At 32.8% G+C, this 20,208-nt stretch overlaps 2 protein-coding genes across 4 annotated transcripts in view; one reads left to right on the top strand and one right to left on the bottom strand.

The window, feature by feature from the left end:
- Positions 1-14,542, top strand: part of LOC102671710 — an 88,853-nt gene extending 74,311 nt beyond the window's left edge. For all 3 annotated transcript variants that reach the window (XM_006615866.2, XM_006615865.2, XM_006615867.2), the window contains 10 exons: positions 5,430-5,520; positions 8,164-8,412; positions 9,109-9,373; positions 9,512-9,965; positions 10,158-10,425; positions 10,536-10,896; positions 10,975-11,258; positions 11,345-11,578; positions 11,660-11,810; positions 13,835-14,542. In XM_006615866.2, the coding sequence (XP_006615929.2) occupies positions 5,430-5,520; positions 8,164-8,412; positions 9,109-9,373; positions 9,512-9,965; positions 10,158-10,425; positions 10,536-10,896; positions 10,975-11,258; positions 11,345-11,578; positions 11,660-11,810; positions 13,835-14,088 (2,611 nt within the window). In that variant the 3' untranslated portion in view covers positions 14,089-14,542. The remainder of the gene's footprint in view (positions 1-5,429; positions 5,521-8,163; positions 8,413-9,108; positions 9,374-9,511; positions 9,966-10,157; positions 10,426-10,535; positions 10,897-10,974; positions 11,259-11,344; positions 11,579-11,659; positions 11,811-13,834) is intronic.
- A 2,847-nt stretch (positions 14,543-17,389) lies between these two features.
- Positions 17,390-18,729, bottom strand: LOC102671578 (CD63 antigen-like). Its single transcript, XM_006615864.2, has 4 exons — positions 18,406-18,729; positions 18,155-18,331; positions 17,828-18,031; positions 17,390-17,620 (listed from the first exon to the last, which is right to left on the bottom strand). The coding sequence occupies exons 1-4, from the start codon at positions 18,544-18,546 to the stop codon at positions 17,546-17,548; spliced, it is 597 nt and encodes a 198-aa protein (XP_006615927.1). The 5' UTR covers positions 18,547-18,729; the 3' UTR covers positions 17,390-17,545.
- Between the last annotated feature and the right edge of the window lie 1,479 nt (positions 18,730-20,208).

The raw sequence follows: 20,208 nt of genomic DNA, 5'->3' as shown, positions 1-20,208 counted from the left end.
AATAAATTTTCCATATAGTGTAACGGAAAATGCTCTCTATCCTTCTCGCACAATATTGTGTTCTTTGTCTTTGAGTTCGCATACCTCCTTGCATATTCTGCTATGCTAGTAACGAGTCGGAGCTTCGGTGATCCAAACGCGAGATGGCGCTGATCGAACTTTTCAATCGTTGCCTAACTTACCGACAATGTACATTGCGTCAACAGTTTATAATAGTTAAAAATTGAAATAAGAAATGCAATAGATTAATTATAATTCTATTTAACTAAGTATCGTTGTATATATGTATAACGTAATATAACTTACGTAATAATTTTTAAAATTTCATAGCATGAATATAAACATCAATGGCTTAATGCATCAAATTAATATATCTTTTTTAAAAATGTTCTGTGGTCTGCATATATATTAGTAGTGAAGTATATTTGGCGAGAATTATGTTAACAACTGATGGTATTTCAATATATAACATCACTTTATTTGGAAGATGTTCTGAGAAGAATATATAAACGTAAATATTTTAATCCGTTGAGAATAAGAATTATTTTATTTTTCTTCGAATGTTTATATAGTGTTTATGTATGAGTGTGTGAATTGTAATACATAACTCTAAAATTTTATATAATTTTTTCTAATATTATACTCTTATAATTATGTTATTTTTGTCTATTATATTTAAAAAAATTATATAAATTTTACATCTACAAATAATCTGCAATATCTACACAATTTCTTATGAATATAAGGAAAAGATTTAACAAACCAGTCATATTAATTAATTTCAAATATTTTTATTTTCATCATATACGTTCATCTATAAAAAATTACTTCTATCCTCGTGTGCAGATGCAAAGCTACAATAAATCTGATTTTGTAACAAAGATATATCCTTTCACGCAAGTTTCTCTCTTTCCAAACAAAGTACGGTCAAAAGTAAATCGTAAAAATCGTACCATCCTCCAATTTATCGGCGAAAGATAGGCAATGGTTTGGCAATCGCGTTCCTCGTAACAATACGTCTTCCACGAATACTTGTTCCGGTTTGAAAAATATCCACGACCCGGAGCCAATTCACGAAACGAGATTAATGGTTTCGCGAGAATGTATCCTGTCTCCTCGAGAAAGAATCTCGGCCGATCGCCGAGCCGAGCGGAGCCGAACACCATGGAATGGAATGGAATGGAATGGAATGGAATGGAGGGAAGGGTACGCGGCGAGGTCCTCTTGATCAATTCCTCGACAAAGCACGGGTCGCTGGCAATTACCAGACCCCGTGCACACAGTTACAATAATGCCACGAGGCGGATTACATTCTCCTGGACAACCCTTTTTCCGGGTAGCTGCATTTTACGCGCTTTTTTGCGTAAAGTGCAGCAATAGGATCGTTCCGCGTCGCTCTTTTTTCCACGGCGATAGATTTTAATGAAATAGGAGAGTTTATGGAGCCTCGTTGAAAGCGCTGATGAAGGATTAAATTGGAATCGAAGAATAGAAATGTAACGATAGAAGATGAAGAGGAAGTTCGATGAATGAACGGGATTGATTGAAAATATAGTTTCGGTATTTGATTTGGAATTTAATTGAAATACGAGTTTATGGTTTAACGCTTCTCGTTGAGAGAAAGCATCGGAAGCATTGAAATTTCAATGAGGAACTTTTGTTAAATTTTGTTGAAACGGAAATTGAACAGAAAATTAACGATCGATGAGATTATTAAAAATGGAAAGAAAGTTTGATAGAATGAAATTGATTTAAAATCGTGACAGTTTCTCGGTATTTGGCTTGAGATGTAGTATGATGAACTTGGGAGACAGTTAAGTGTATCGTTTAAACTTCCTGACTCCGAACTCTTCTCTATTTGTCATCCTTGAAACTTTCACTCCCCCACATTCACCGTCCTTAGAAACTTTCTCATCCCCATACGTACTTCCAGACTGTCACGATTTTCAATATATCCGCGTTCTGTTTGATCTTTATATATGTAAAATTTTTCTACCAAAAATTCATTTGAAACTTTTTCCCACTATATTTTTTCTAATTTGTAAAATTTCAGATGCAAGAAAATAGCTGCACTCCTATTCGCTCGAAAAAATGGCGCGAAGAAATATATCGATTCAAATTTCAAATTTTCATTTTCTTCCCTAATTATATCGCAAAGTTTCTATCGACAAGCGGAACACGTGGAGGCGACCAGCCGTTTCCATGTGATTTACAACTATTACCCGGCAAACTCGATTATAATGATGCAGGAACACCACAGGTCCGAATTATATACGCGCATAGTTGGACTTTCATTAAACGATAATCATCTTCTCACTTGTCGGAAAACGGTGGAGACAATGCGCTCTCTCTACATTGTCTCCTTTTTATCGCGATCCAAACACTTAAATTTTCCGGCCGAGGAACGCCGGATCGTGGCTGGAAAAAAGAGTTGGCGATTTGACGTTGGAGGAAATTTGCTCCGGGATTTTAATTAAAAGAAAAGAAGAAACGTTGACGTATTTTAATTAACAGTGGACGAAACTGTTACAAGCTGGTTTAGAGTTTGCGTTGGCTCGAAAGAATGTTTATCCGGTTTTTTAAACGATATTGAGTCGAAAATAAGAATTTCTCTCGATTTAATCCTTCTAAAGATCGTTCAATCGAGAGCAATTGAATTTTCAATGGATGAAATATATTTTGATCGATCTTAGAGGTTAGAGTCGAGATGTCGTTTCGAAACAAAGCCAATTAATCCTTCGATAGTCGGTCTCTATTTGAAGTTCCTCGTGATCAAACAATCAGGAACGAACAAATCCGCGGAATCTTCGAGGAAGAGCATAAAGGGACGTTGTGCAAAGTAAAGGTATAGGGGTTCTCCAATCTTGATTATTCATCGTATGACTGCCCCTCTGACAATCGCTCTTCTGTTTGCACTTATAATTACTGTTTGCGAACCATTGTTCTTAAGCCTGGCGCCTGAAATGGCACCCCAGTTGATAAGTTATACGGAATTACCGCGGAAAGTCTCCCCCATAATTCCGTTAGTCCTAAATCGATCTTCGAGCGAAACTCTAATGAAGAAGGTTATAGGCTTATTTTCACCTCTCGTCAATTATTACATTATCCTCGAAATAAGAATAAAACTCCCACCCTCGTCAATAATCATTTCTCTGAATTTCTCAAAATTCACTTCCTTCGTTTATGAAAAATTTAAATATTAAAAAATCTCTGTATATGCGCGCAAGAACAACTTTTTATTTCAGTTTCATTTTTATGTAACGGTATTCGTGAAAATTTGTAATGACTAATGTCATAATCAATAAACTTATTGATTACTCTGTCAAACAGAATTATACTCGAACAAACTTGCGATCGCTCGAATTTTAATTCGCCCAAAACTTTTTCCAATATAACTTAGTGGCCTGTACATTGTAACTCATCTTCTATCGCGTCTGAAAGTCTACAAAGTATCGGAGAGAGCATAGAAATGGAAATGAGGTGAGAAAGTGGAAAAGGGACGAACGAAAGGGATAAGACGTTGTCATCGTTCTAGGATGGCGTTAATATAGATGGACGGTTTATCTTGCGTTTCAAGGCTGATCGGATACTTCAATCTTGGCTCGGGGAACCATTTTCATAATCGTTTCGGAAGCACATTAAGTCTTAAGGTAAACTTGGAACTTTAACGAGCGGACTTTTAAGCCGATTAACATCCTCGAACTCCTCGAATATACACAATCCAGGAGTCTGAACAAGCAACTCCCCCGCCAGAACAATCAGCTTATTCGCGGAGTTTCTTTCCACGATCCGATATGTACACAGACCAGTCACTCCGCGAGACAATCTCTGGATGGAAAATGTTTTTCGAAGCGAAGAGAGAAATCGATCTGCCTTCCATCGATTCCTTTTCTTTTCAATCCTCGCTTCGTAAACCCATCATTACGGTAAACGATATTAAAACAGCATCCTCTGTGCGAAATTGCCGAAAACTTCAGATGACGCTGCTACTTTTCTATCCTCTCTCTGTACTTTTCCTCGAACGAATCCCGAAAACTCGAACTTTATCGAGGCAACAAAGTTGCGCGAAACTCGTATTCGTTTGAAAAAGTAATTTTTCCACGGATGGAAACGTAGAGAAGGGGAGAGAACGAACCGTGGCCACCGAGCAATTATCAATTAATCTTCATTACAGCCTTCCGCATTCTTGCAGATGGCTCCTTCCCGATGGAAAACAATCGGACGCCGCCGGACCCCCCAAGAAGCGCGCAGTTAGTTTCGAAAGTTAGTTTCGAAAAGAGGTAGAGAAGTAAGAAGAATGAGGTTCAGGGGTGGTTGGGAAGGACGGAGGTTGAAGCGTAAAGGGTGTTGCCAAGCGTGTTGGAGGCGAGCCCTCCCCCGGTTCGTCTCCCTTGAAAAGCTTAAATCGGCTTCATATCTCAACCCCTGGAACCCTCTTGGTATCTCTAATCAGATCATTAAGCTCGCGGAGCGTGCGCATGAAGAAATTTGTCGTGAAACGCGTCCCTCTCCGCGTCCTCGTTCCGCGAAGGAAATGGATAATCGAATCAACATCGAAGCGAGAGGTCGGGGTCGCGACTTTTTCCGCTTTGACCTTTTCTGTAAACGTGCACGCTTGCGGATGGAACCTCTCTTCGGGTACACTCCGAATTATTAGATTAGAAACAGGGAAGTAGATGGCCAAACTTGGCGAGATTCTGTCTCCCTTACGTATATTTTAAATTTGATCTTTTATTTCGTAGTTTTATCATTTTCTTACACCTTTTCTTCTTTTTCTTTTTTATTGGTTATTTCGCGTAAAAAGGATATAATTGGAACGTTAAATTTTAAAAATATCGAATTTAATTTCCATTCAAATTTTTTGCGGCTTATAAACAAGATTGTTTCCACGACAGATGGTTTCAAATTTCGCTCAACGGGGGTGGAAAGTAGTAGTGGAATGGCAACTGTCTTCCAAATGAGAGACCATTTTTTATTCGCAGCTGTGACAACATGTTCCACAATCGTATCCATTACCCGTCCCCCTTTGTAACAATTTCTCACCTCTGTAATCATAACGATAACATCGATACTCCAGCGATGATTTAAATTTACAAACCATTTAACCGTAATAAAATCGTGTGTAACAAAGGATACATTTTTCACACGTTGGTTGCTCACCGTTATTATTTCTTTTTCTTCTTTTTACTTATTTTATTTATTTATTTTCGAATTTTATTTATCGACGAATGCTTCGATCACCCCCGATACGATTATATTGGATTTTGAAGTATTAATACTTCACGGTAGAATTAGCAAGCTGAGAGCAATCGAGACGTGTGCAACAATGACAAAAAAGAGATTGGGGGACAACACGGGGGTCGGTTCAATTAGAATCTTTTCGACGAGAATTAAAACTCGCTTCTTCAAGTGTGTTCGATTTGTTCCAGGATGGAGGAGACGTCACGAGGGTTGCTGCAGCATAAGCACAGGGCCGAACAGCTGAAGCAAGAGAAAACTGCTCTTACGCTTTCTTACGAGGTAAATATTATAATTCCAATTTAATATCATCAATAAATTTAATTGAAAGAGAAAATACGAATAGAAATTAATTGAATCCATATAAAACGTTTCGAAGTAACAAAATTGATAGAATTAGAAACTCATGTCGGAGATATAATGTTATAACTAAATTTTTCTTTCATTAGACAAATTGGTATACGGCCACCATTAAAACTTTCGATTCCTCGAAGAGCACGATTGCTCGATAATTGGTCGTATTTCGCGTTAAATCGAAACACATAGGCCCTTCCTGAAGGGAGGCAGGATTTTCAATTCCACGAAGAGAGCGTCGATCCTCCTTAAATTTATATTCATTCGAGTGGTTCATCTGATTTTAACGTGCCTTCCGGAGCCAAGGACGAAATGAAAAGCGAAACGGGGTCCCCCTTTTTCGATTCAACCATTGGCCCCTGTTGTCGATAAGCACGAACAGATAACGAAGAGACTGCTAAACTCTCTTCAATCGATCGAGAATAAACTATCCACCGTTTATTATTATTCAGTTTTCTTTTTTTATATTTCGCGATTCTTCTTTTTTTTTTCTATAATACAGAGACACGGTGATACTCTGGTAAAAGGCTTTCCTCCGCCTTCCCCCTCCCGGTCCAATAATAACACTCTCGTACCGTGAACCAGCAGCCTGTTGTACGTCAGTCGAAATTGTCATGTACGATTGTTCCTGGTTGCGACACGGAACAAGTGCCAAATTCACCGTTTTCCCGTTGTAACGCAATTTATTTTGCCCTTCTGTATCTTTAATATCGATTAGAAAGCTTCCAGTGTATTTGTCATTAATCGTTTCAAACAATTTCTTCGAATACAAAATTAAATTGGAGAGGAAAAAGTAGGAGAATTAACACATTTTATCGCGCGTAAAGTTGCCCCTAGAAAAATTATACGAATAAATTCAGAAAAATATTCAAAAGAGAGAAAACGTTAATTAACGCAAGCATAGAAATCAAATTTCCTAATTTCCTAATCGATTCAAGCGAAAGCAAGGATATAAACGACGATACTTTGGCCACATATTTGCCAATATTTCCGACTTAACGAAGTAAAGCATCGCGGCCGGGTCCAATGAAAAGGGAGGAAACGGTAAACGGTCGCGTTTGCTGCGAACCCTTAGAATGGTACGCACTATCTCGTTCACGGCCGGTTTGCTTCTAAAAGAGTCGTAGATTCAGAGGCGAGGGGCGTGCATCACTGCCCCACGAAATACCGTTTATTATCGATCGTCACTCGATCCCCCTGGCTCGATGTCGGCCCACCCCCACTGATGCCCAAACCCCTTAAAAATCTCTCTCCAACCTACGGAGGAACTGTATAACGTCTGCAAGTGTTCTCTCTAGCCGTTCGATTTTACTTTCACCCTTCCCGATCGTGAAAAGTTGTTTGGTTGCTTTCTTCCTCGACGTAATATTTTCCTCCATAAAAAATACAAAAGAATTTTGTATCGTTTTCAAATTTTTCTTTTCTTTTGCTCGACAAATGAAATGAGTGAACGATTGATGGAAAGCTGCTAATTTCGTAGTTTGAATTCTGAACGTAGAAAGAGTAATATCAAATAAAATAGATTTTTGATTCATATTCAGACTCGTATAAAAGCTGGAAATATTTTCTATAATAATAACAAAATAATGGAGATGTATACTTTATATTCGCTGAAAAGTAAAGAAAATAAATAAACCATCCGTATCCTAAAATTTGATATTATAGAAGAAAGTAAAATTTATGAAATTTGTTAAAGAATTACAAACTACAAACTCTTGCATTCTCGTCACTGGGATTCTTGAAGCAATGTTGAACGTCACTCCCGTGTTACGAGTATTCCTCAACATTGTCGCGACAATGCAAACTCGTAATTAGATTAGATATTTTCCCATCGTCGATTCGATACAATTTATGAACGAGGCGAAGAAGCTGGAGACTATAAAGTATGACGACGCGAATGATGAAACCACTCGTGGAAATATAGGATGCGTTGCGGGAAGAATTCCAAGAAGCGGACAGTATGTATTTTTATTTTCCACCCCCGCGTGGGATGACAGAAAATCGTTGGCCTCCCTTCAGTTTTGGAAGAAGAAGGGGGTGTAGACATTAGCAAGGGCCGGCTGGCTGGCACGACTGTTATAAATCAGACACACGCACCCTCTATTAGCACCCCTGTCTCCGACAGGTCTCCGCAACCCTAATTTAACGTTAAACGCTTTTCTGCTAATAACGGCCGCTCGTGTTATTAACTCTGGCCACGAGATGCATCGAACTTCTTGAGAAAACTGCACTTTGCCAAGGAGGAAACGTCGAAGTTCATGAGATTGTTATCGTATGGCATCGAAAGAATCGAAGAGTGTTCTATACATATATATTCTTTGACATGTACAAAAAGCAATTGTGAAATAGAAAAATGCAACGAAATAAGCTGTACATATTAATGGGATAATACTTGTATCGAAAACTATGTTTTATATTTTTCGAAATTATTTGAAAGTAATATAAATAAATCGAAATCATTGAGATGAATATCAAACTGCAGAATCATGTTATACAGATTTTCGTTGAAGAACAATGATTCGATCGTTTTTACTAATATTTTTTTCTTTTTTCTTCTTTTGTTTCGAATAGGCGCGTGTACATCAATATCAGGCACAAATCTCGAAGCTGCAGCTGGAGAACGAGTCGATGAGGGGTCAGCTGCGCGGTTTGGAGGCTGCGTGTGCTGGTGAGGTGCATGCCGCGTTGGTGGCACGTCTGGCGACCTTGGAAACAGAACACGCCGCTTTGGCGAGGGACGCGGACGCTCAGCGTCGCCAGTACGAGCGGTGTCTGGACGACGTCGCCAACCAGGTGGTCCGCGCCCTTCTATCCCAAAAGGTTCATTGCTATGCTCTCGTTACCACGTCCTTCAATCTTATTTTTCTTCTCTTCGTCTTATCTCTTTGTCGCTTTTCGTTCATTTTTTCTTTTTTTTTAATTTTTCACGAATCACGAATGAAATGAATTATTATATGATCGCGCGTTACTTGGTCTTTATGTTTAATTATTTGATAATATATGGGCGATATATTCGAAATAAATTACATTTTATTTTTATCTATCTTTATGAATCGATTTCGTTGATCAATAATTTTGAAAGGCACTTTTAAATTTTACATTTGATTTCTTTCTTTTTTTTCTCTCTCTCTTTCTCTCTTTTCAATTAAAAGTGTCCATTAACCAAATTTCACCTCAATATAACTCCTATCTATCCATCTGCTGAGCTGCAATATTACAAAACTGCAAGCGTGTGTGTATCCACGCATACTAAGAATATACTTATCAATAGATTTTATCAGCGTACATAAATTATATGCTCAAAATTCTGAATGTAGAAAAATAAATGTAAATAAATTAGAAGATGTTTTATTTAACGCTATTATGTATGAAAATGCTTGTCTATTACGATCCGATTTTCAATTTTCTTGTTTAGTCTAAAATTCTCGTCGTTCATCCGCTAACGCGCTTTCTATTGTCATCTTTAGAATCGCGTTCGACGGATAGAAAATACTCATTGCTTTTTACCATGTATAGGGTCTCAGGGAAGAAATCGGTGCATTGCAGAGGCGTATTCGAGAGCTCGAAGCTCAAAATCGAGCGCTTTCAGGATTATTGGCCCAAGCCGCAAATCCTGGAAGTCCAACAGAATTGATTCAAGGGATTCTCGAAGCTGGACCAGCGGCAGTAGTGGCCGCCCTTGGTCTGGATCCAGCTTGGGTTCCCTTGTCAAGGCCACGCTCGCTCAATTTACAAATACCAGTCATGGCTGCCACGAAATGTCGAAGAAACAGACCGCTAGGTAATAAAAGTTATTAATTATTAGAGATATTGGAATTACTAATTTGTAAAATATATTATGGTAATTATCAAATACGGTATATATTACGATATATCTTTGAAATAATAATATGAAAATAAATTTCCGCCATAATTTCAGCCCAGAAACCATCGGAAGAGGAAGGTAGCGAGAGTCCAGAGAGCGGGAACAGAGACGAAGGTTATTCAACGATGTCCAGCGATGTACAAGGTGAGGGTGCTCGACAGGAGCCATCCCGAGGATTAGAGGATCTGAAAGAGGCGACAGATGAGACCGAGGCAGACGTTTCACCGGATGCACGATTGGTCGCCCTCGACGCCGGCGATCCTGACGTCCTGTTTTTGCCATTGAATCTCACTGTAGGAATAAATCCACGCCACAGTTATCCCCCGACCAAAGATTTGCTACCGTATCAGCACGTGATGCGTAGCTTCTCCGACAGTCATCTATGTCTGAAGTTGACCACTACCACTAATTTCACACCGTACAAGCTATCGAGTCCCATGGGATCCTCCTCTCTACTTCTAGTCGAGGAAGAAGGCTGGGATACCGAGTATGTGCAACAATGGCTCAGGTTCGTTTATTATTTTGAAAGAAAAAATGATTTTTTGAACGAATTTATTTTTATTGGAAATTATTTTATTTTATATGTATGTATTAAATCAGTATATTAATTTGAATAATTATTAAATTAAATTATTAAATTAAAATATTTATTTTATTTTGTTATATGATGAAATAAAAGATTCAATCAAATAAACTTCAGGTTGGACGATAGTAGAAGTGCTCAACAACATCGAGATCTTCTCGAGTTGGAATACGACAGAGCAGAATTGGAAGATTGGAGTTTCTCGTTATCTACCGAGGACCTTGTTCAAAATGAATCCACGGTGTGGAAAGAACCCACCACCACCACTACGACTCCAGCGCTTCCTGCAATCAAGGAACATAATCCTTTGGAATTGGAAGAGGATGCAAACGAATGCTTGTGGAATGGTGCCAGTTATCTTGCAGATAGAACAGGAGGCGAATTGGTAAGAATGCAATATGATATAAATCTTTTTCTCTTTTTTAATATTTTCTTTTTTAATTATATTTCAAATTACTTGCAAAATCAATTTTATTATCAATTCTTATTATTTAGGTTGCGCTACTTATGGATGCCAGAGCGACTGGATCGTGGCCATATGCTACAAGTCCTGGTACTTCATGGAGCAGTGAAGAAGGTGCGTTTGAAAATTCCAGTAAACGATCTTCGGCGGCACTATCCGGTTGCAGCGACGATCCGGATTCACCTTCGATCGGTACCGACTTCACCAGAGATTTCTATAGGCTGGTAAAATTCGAGAGCACGAAGAGTTTGGCAAGCACATCATCGAGAAGCGGAAGACCTCCACCGGATAGGGAACAAGCTTTACAGAGTGTCTTGTCTTTTATCGCTGAACAACAAATGTATTTAACTGAATTACCGAACAATCTACTGGAACATAATGGTACAACGGAAGGTATATATACATTTTTTTTTAATATTCATATTTATTTAGGGATACGTTAAATTATTTTGTTAAATTTTATGTAAAAAGTTTTAGAAGAAACGGAAAACAAGGATGAGTCTGGAACCGAGGCAATGTGCACCGAAATTGAACCTGTTGATCAAGATAACAGTAACATGGAGAATATCGAAACGAGCACTAATGATGATTTGCTGGATCAAATACCCGTACCCTCTTTAGCACCGGAAGAGAGAATAATCAGTGCGGTAGCTTGCAACGGTGGTGTATCTTATACTACAGTTGCGCCATCCGAATTGGGTGCTGTTCCTGAAGAAGACGAAGAAGCTGCTACTTCTTCTACACCAAGCACGGTTGTAAGTTTGAAAATATAGAAAATTCATTGTTACTATACTGTAGAATAAATATTTTGAGAAATATTTTGACATTTTACTTTTATTAGGTAAGTCCAGCGAGAGCATCGCTACTAGTCGAAGGCAGGGATCGATCGCTGAGCTTTCACGAGCGTGCCACATCGAAGGACGTGATAGACGAATTGAATCGAATGATCAGGAAAGGTGAGGAGAACACTGTGACCCAAGAAACCCAGGTACCGCTCGAAAAATTAGATCTTGCTTGCTGCTGTCCAACTGGATGGGTTCACGTTGAACGAGATATTGACTTTACCGACCCAAAAGTGAGTACTTATTTAATATTTTAAATATATAAAATTACAATTAAAAATGATTTATATCGAGTGAAATGTATATTTCTATAGGCAAGAGCCAATCTTTTAGACGTGATGTTAGAGAGCAGTGAAAGTTCTTCGGCGACATCGAGCAGCGGATCAGCCGGAAGTGACTCGGGGGATGAACCACCTGATTACCGTCACTTGCATAGACTACATCGATACCGACGACAAAAAAAAGGTATTTTTTAATGATGTCTCAGTAGAATATCTTCTTGTCCAATCTTGCACATCACTCTGAGATACTTTCTCTTATTTATAAAATATACTTTTCTCTGAACACGATATAATTGAACAGACACGAAAGTTATTAAAATGAAAAATTTGAAAGTTTGAATCTCGATCAAACTTTTTAATTTTTTAATTTTTACGTATCTTCTGGCTCTCTTTAAATGCAAACACGTTTTCTCTTTTAATAATGCATAATGAAAAAGAAAAAATTGCTTTCGCTTATCATACTCGATTTAACATTACTAACAATATCAAAATCACGCTACTATATTCAACATGCCAACAAATTTATTCGATAAAAAAAATAATTCAAAATATGAATTAATATGTACTTAAAGTAATGAAAGTGAAAAAAATAAAATGATTCAGATTGAAAAAATATATTAGCGTGAATTCGAACACGAACACGCGTTAACATATCACGCTATTAAGTGGCTTTAGTCGATTAACATCTCGTCACTGTACAGTTACAAAAGAAAACGGAACAAGAACACAAACGCTGGTAGCCCTAGCTGTACATAGCCTTTTCCACATTTTCTGTTCAGATGGTAGCTCCTACGCGGTGTGCTTTGATTGTCACAAGAAAAGCTACGTAGTTCGGCTTAGTGACGATCAGTTTCTGTAATCGACATGCCAGTTGGGAGGAATCGTTTCACCGGGACCTATTTTGAATGGATGCCTGATCCAACGTGAACTGTACGGCTACAACGGATTTTCTATTGGCTTACTAACAGATCATTAACCAGAAGACGTTAGAACGAATTCGTTACCAATCACCTTTACGCAATTCCACATTAGTAAACGAATGAAAATCTAGCACATATTCAACAAACTTGAATTTTAACACATTACGAATGATACTTTGAAATATTTTATGTATCTGTCATATTTTATGTTTTATTATTTTGAAAAATTCAATGCCAAAAGAATTTATATTTTTCCTTGAATAATGTCCGTAATGTGTTAATATATAATATTTATTTGTATTTCTTTTTCTTTTTCTTTTTTTTTTTTTTTTAAAATGAAATTTTCTTTTTGGACTTATTTTTATTAGAACTAGAGTATGAGTGAAATTTGTACGCGAATGTGTAATAAGATTGATCATTTGATAAATTTTTACATTTAAAAATTATAATATATTATGCAAATATATTTTTATATATCATTATATTATTTATTATATATTATCCTCGTATCTAATCAATAATGCGTTTGGAATTGCGTCAAGGGTTACACAGAAAACAGTTACTTTCTCTCTCATTCTAAAAAATATTGCTATTGATTAATTTTAATTTCCATCATTGGCAAGGGTTCGATTTATTTTTATTTTTCGATCATTTTTCTATTATCCATTATTTTATGAAAAAAAAAGAGACGTAACACAAATTTTACATGGTTCATTAACTTTTAACATAATAATCTTGATTTCAATCATCATTGATCATTCATCATGTCATTCGTCATATCATTCGTAACAAGCCAAAATATTGTATGAATAAATTATTTATACAATAAAAAAATAAATAATAAATTTATAATAAATAATAAAATTTAATATTAATAAAAAAAATATCAATTTCTTTTTAAACATATCTATATACGATAGCAATATTTTTCTAATCATTCAATATCTATAAATTTTTTAAGAAAATATATTTAAATACGCTATTTGGCTGTCACGAAATTATACGCGAAAAATCGAATGCTTGCCAATATGCAAAACTTTCCATACGAAAGCAATGATTCATGAGAGAGATTAATTGACGATCATATATAAGATAGAAAAAAGAAAAAAGATTAACGAATAAACGAATAAAATAAAGGAAAGTGAGGGAGAGAAAGAGAGAGGAACGTGATACGTGTAAGAGTGCTAAGCCGAGCTACTCTGTGTCTGCTAGAGCCGGTATAGGAAGAAAGAGAAAAGAGATCAAGTGAGGTCTGAGGCATGTTGACCCGCTGCGCTTGATTTCTCAGCATCGGCGGCCCAGGCACATCGTGTATTACGATTGCCGTCAACCTGGGGTTCATCAAGGCCATCGATCATCGGACGAGGTGAGGATTTCTTCGTACGATATGGAGACAAGGAACGTGAAGCCGTGGCCTCTTTTGACTTCCTCGACGAGATCGTGGCACCCTCCTCGACAGGCTCGAATGCTAGTCTCATCGATTTGGATGACACACCATCTACTGAGCTTCGTAGCGACATCATGAAGCTTTCTCCGCTTTAGGACGAGTTGCGATGCTGAAATTTATCCTTAAAGCTATACATTGAATGGAAGCCCCTTGTAGAATGTGCAAGGGTAGGCAAATTATTCTGTTCTAATTATAGGTCATTACGCTTGCTTTATAAAATGGCGGAATTTAAATTGCGCTGATATTATGTTTCGATGTCTATATCAAAGATTTAAAGCATGCGAAGATGAATTGTATTATAACATCTTTAAAGATATATTGATTTTTTTTTATTCTTGTTATACGCTTCTTTATAGCAAGTAATTTGCATATAATTTGGATAGAAAGGTAAAAGTTGGTATGAATATATCTTATAGATGTTTTGCTGAGGGTCAGTATAGTTTAATTGTGACGATATCTATTTATTTTTGTTAAAACATTTTGAACAACTTTGAAATAAATTTTCGACGATATACTAGTTTTTTATAGCATGAAATATAGAAAAATATTCAAAAATATTAAAAAAAATTTTTTGTATTATTATTTTCAATTACGTCTCTTTTTTTTTAATAAATATATAACAATAAATATTGCATAAATCAATTAAATAAATGATTATATGTAGATATTATTATATCGTTTGCCTATTTATAATGGAAGTTCTCAAGATGTACAAGTTGTACTTTTTGTAGTATCCAATTATATTTGCTATTTGTTATTAAATTCAAATATTCAAATCTGTAAATAGAACATTGATTTTCTTATAATAATGAAATAATGAAATAAGATCGTTCTATTAATTATCTATTTGCATCTTGTATATCATGTACTAAAATGAAAAATATTATTTAGTTTCATAACATTTTTAAAAATTATTTCCTTTTCAAAATATTGATGCTTTGAATAAAATCTTGATTGAATTTTAATAGTTTTTTTTTTATATTTATTAAATTTATATGGTATACATAAATTTAAAAACTCATAAATCTTTAAATCTAAAAACTAATAAACTTATAAATCGATTTATTATATTTTACGTTCACAAGATGGAAGTAGACTTATTAATTATTATACTATACACATAATATTAAAATATAACATTATGCAAGAGGTGATCTAAGAACACTATTAGCATAATATGTATAGTCCATATAAATTAACATGATGAAAGGAATATCATAGACTGGAACTATGATTACTGTACTTTATTGTATACTTGAATATTTCAAATAGTACTTCCATTACGATCTTGTTTAACAAGATCATAAGATATCAGGTGATGAAATCTATTTCTATTACGCACATTTAATTTACTCTTTTAAAAGATACACATTTCATAATAAAATTTAAAGAATTTAAGAGACTTATTTAGATAGATGTTTCTACATTTTTCAAATGGAAATGTATAATTTAAATGTAACGCGATATCGCGAATCATCTTCCGAAATTGAGCTTAGAAAAAATTTAGATTAAGAATATTTCGACGATTTTGTATGAATACAAATTTGTACTCTTCCTCGTCGATAATTATGGATAAATGTTGAGACATACCATAATATTCTATTGTTTATATGAAACACATAGATATTACATGCACGTTATAAGCGCGTATAAACTTCTGTTCCGTCTTCAACGAAAATATATTGAATGTATTACTTATCAATTGTAAAATACAATAGAAGAAGTTCAAATTCAAACGGATATATTTAACGTGCATTCAGTGCATGAGTTATAGATGATAGAAATAATATAAGTGAAGAATTCAACAAAAAAAAAAAAATAGTAACACTATGATCAAAACGCTGTATCAAATAAGTAGACATTTCGTCACAATTTGTACAAGATTCTACACTATTTGAAAAATATAATTTGAGATAAATTAAAAATTAATTTGCGTTTGATCAATATAACAAATAGAAATAAAATAGTCCATTTAAGGTATCAAATCGATAAAAATTGAAATACATATTTTACACGTAGATATATATATATTTAATATAATATATATATATTAAAATACGATGAATATTTTCAATATTTGAAATGGAGACTGTATGAATATAAAGTTGTTTTTTTCCATTTATCCATTTTTACACATTTCTTACATATACATAGACACATAGACAAGAATAGTTCTTTATATGTTAAAAGTGAATAAGAAAAAATATAAGTATATACTGAAATTCAATATTATTATTATTTATATCTAACAATTATAGAAATTTATCGTATTGCAATTTTAATATGTAATAATTACAACGAAGAAGTTCCAAACAAAAACAACTTTTATCCTATAGTCTCAAAATAATCATTTAATAATAGGTATAAGATACGTGTAAGTTGCATTATATCGAAAATGCGATCATTGAAGATACTGATCTATCCCAATCGAGAAAGAATTCATTATAAACTCGTGATCAAGACATTGTAAATAATATGTATTATAGCACAACAGATGTAAGTTATCCTCTCTTGAACTTAATAAATAATGACAATATAACAAATGTAAAAGCGCATGTTCGATGTTTAATTTAAAAAACCATTCCTATAAAAATATTATTGAAATATAAAATTATCAATTCACTCAATCATCTATTAAGATATTAAAATAGATGAATATTTTATTGAATAAAGATAATTTCATTATATTGACGTTTAATTTGCATATAAAACTGCTATAATGAAATTACTATGAATAAAAATATGATTAAATTTAAAAAAAAAAATTTTTTTAAATTCTAGGGAAATGGAAAAATATATTAATAATCTTAAATATTTAGATAAAATAAATTTTATTATAAGAAAAATATATAATTTAACATTATCTTTGAAAATTGTGAATACAATATAATGAATGTGTGCTGTACAAATAAAAATACAAATTATATTTTATAAAAGCAGATGTAAGCAAGATGTGTAATACTTATCAAAATATTGTTACAAAAATACTTTTTTATAATATTCGCAAAACTACATATAATGCATTGTAATTAAATTTACTAGAATATTTTATAATTTTTAATTTGACAAATTATAAATTATACTTTAAAAAATTTAATATTTCGTTTATTAATTATTTTTACTAATCATGTGCACAAAAATAATTACAATACGTAAAGTAAAAATTATTTAACAAAAAATTTATTAAATCTTTAAAAACTTTTTGCACCGATTATTATTAATGAAAATTATTATTATTATTATAATAACTTTACTTCTTATATATAAAAAAATATAATCAATATAATGAAAATGTACCAAAATTAAAAATATATTAAATAATGTATTTATACATTTGATATCACATATCAATATATAAATTTAAATGGAACTATGCTCGAAATTAAATAAAAGATATTTTCTTTTTTTCTTTCATTTATAAAACTATTTAAATTTATTTCAATACAAAATAATAGTATTTCCTATCACTGTCTTTAAATAAAATTATTAATGGTAATGTTATCAATTATTACGTTTTTTCAACATATATTTCTTTTAATATCTGTTGAACTTTCATACTCTATAACCCCTGCGTTCAGCGTTTTTTATAGAATTTGCCAGGCAAAGTGCGAAAATGATGCCAATTAACTGGAACAATATAATTATTTATTTTATATGTTTACTTTGTAATAATATAGATACAAAAAAATGATAGCTGTAAATAACAGTGTAAATATATACTTCATTGAATCTATTTCTAACTAATATGATATATATGATATATTGATAATTGTTTAGAATACATTGGATTTAATTGTTGTAAAATTTATAAAATAATATATAAAATAAACTCACCTCAACACCGGCAATAGCAATAGCGACACTACCAAATACAGTTCCGGCAAACTTGAGCGTATCTTTTAATACTTCTACACAACCATTCGCATATGAATTACTTATAGAGCAAGTTTTTTTATCATTTTCGATAGTACTACAACAACTTGCAGGAATAGGATGATCATTATAATCACTTGAAGAATGGACACCACAGCATTGCAACTGCATTGCAAAAATTATTTCTCATTTAATTATTTTATTTAATAATAAATTTCTAAAAATTTCATTTCTTTTTCGTTTTAATATAAATGATGTTATGAAATAATAATAAATAACAATACTCACATTTTTCTGAACAAGATCAATAAACTCTTTACTCTCCGAATTCAAAAAGTAACTATTAAATAACTCCTGATATTTCTCTGATATATTGCGGAAATTATCATCATTTTTGACAACTATAAAGACATAAACGGCAATTGCTATTTGCACGAGCAAAATAAACAAGAGAAACGATGCGAACTGAAAATAAAGAATTAAACTTTACAATTAAATAAGTGAAATTTAAATTATTATATATAATAATATATGCTTACGGTAATAGTCATGCAATGACTTTCTCGGATAGCACCGCAGCATCCGAAAAATGATATTACAAAGATTATACTGCCAAGAACGATCAATGTTATCGATGGAAACGCAAGACCGGTTTCGATTTGCTGATTTACTCCTAACATTTGTAGATGTACCAAAACACCGAGAGTTAGAATACCTAACCCGCATACCTGCAATATATAACAATTTCAAAGATAAGTAATAATTCAATGTGAATTAATTTAATAAATATAAATTTTATAAAAATATTTCATAAAAAATTATTTATTAATATTTAATATTTTTCAGTCATTTAATATGATGATTTTTGATCGGATTATATAATATATAAATATCTGATTGAAAGCTTACAGCAACTTATTACATCACATTGCACAATATCAACCGGTTGACATTGAAGGTACTATAGATGGTACATCGCTTTTACAATCGTCCGTAGATGAATTTAGGTCATATTCCATGTGTAAGTCAAGTGTTAGTTCAACGGACTTTTAATAAGGAATGCTAAAATCTCAGGAATATCATAATTTTTAATTCAACAATATTTCTCATTTTCATCATTTGAAGGAAAAAAAATTTAAAGGAAAAAAAAAAATATTGCATAAATTTGAATTATCTATATTCCGTATTCCGTATTTCATATAAATTTATCAGAATCAATGATAATTCAAATTAAATAAAGAAAAGAAATATAAATTATAAAAATATATTTTTTTTTCTAATTTTTAACAGTTAAACATGTTATCTACTATATAAAATTTTCTCGTTAAATGACTCATTGATAAAACGAAATCAATAATGATACTATATCTTCTAATAATACTTTTAATGCTTTTAACAAATAATATATTTGTTATAACAATTTCACGTGTTAATATTTTTAAAAATATATTGGAATTTGAAATTTTAATTGATAGATACATCTTTTTAATTACAGAACAATGATTGACATCTTTCATGTAATTTCATCAAAATCATGTTTATAAAAAAATCTTTAACATTAAATTAAAATGATTGATTAATAAAATATAACTAATCTATAATCCTAACAATACGATCGATTTTCCGATTGTATTAATTTTCTAGAAAATTTTACTACCAATCATAAAAACATAACAATAGCAGAATCACTACGATCGATTGTAAGAAGCAAATAATTGTAAATTTTAAGTAATCGGTGATAAGATACTACTCAGAAAAACAAATAAATCAACATTTAATTAAAGATAGAAAAAAATTAAGCGATAAAACGATACGAAAAGAAAAAACTGATTTAAATTTCATTTAGATTAGATGCAATTATTATCGAGAATCGCACTCTATCAGATAAGCAATTTTTTAAAATATTAAAATTAAAAAGATATTTACGTATATTTTGAAGATGTTTAATTATAAAATTGAAATTATTTAAGATCATGTATCCTATATAATTTCAATTTCATAGATCATGTAAAAAATTATAAAAAATTAATAAATAAAACGAATAAAAAATTATATGTACATTATATGTATAAAATATAAAATTTCTTTTTCAATTCTATGATATTAAAAATAAAAACGATATAATGATTTATAAGAGCAAATAGATCAATGGAAAATATTCGCTTAAGTAAAGCCAATTGCAAACCAATACTGTATCCTTGACACTATAAGACAACATTTTCTTCGTGTATTGCATACATTTGAAACTATTGTGATCGATGATGAGAGCCAACCATGTGCAAATGTCTATCACACGAATTTTAATCCATAACGTGAATTTATCATTTAAAATCACTTTCAAT

Source organism: Apis dorsata, unplaced genomic scaffold, assembly GCF_000469605.1.
Source record: "Apis dorsata unplaced genomic scaffold, Apis dorsata 1.3 scaffold_246, whole genome shotgun sequence".
Lineage (NCBI taxonomy): Eukaryota > Metazoa > Arthropoda > Insecta > Hymenoptera > Apidae > Apis > Apis dorsata.
Note: the sequence above shows the minus strand (reverse complement) of the source record. Positions and strands in the feature narration are given on the sequence as shown.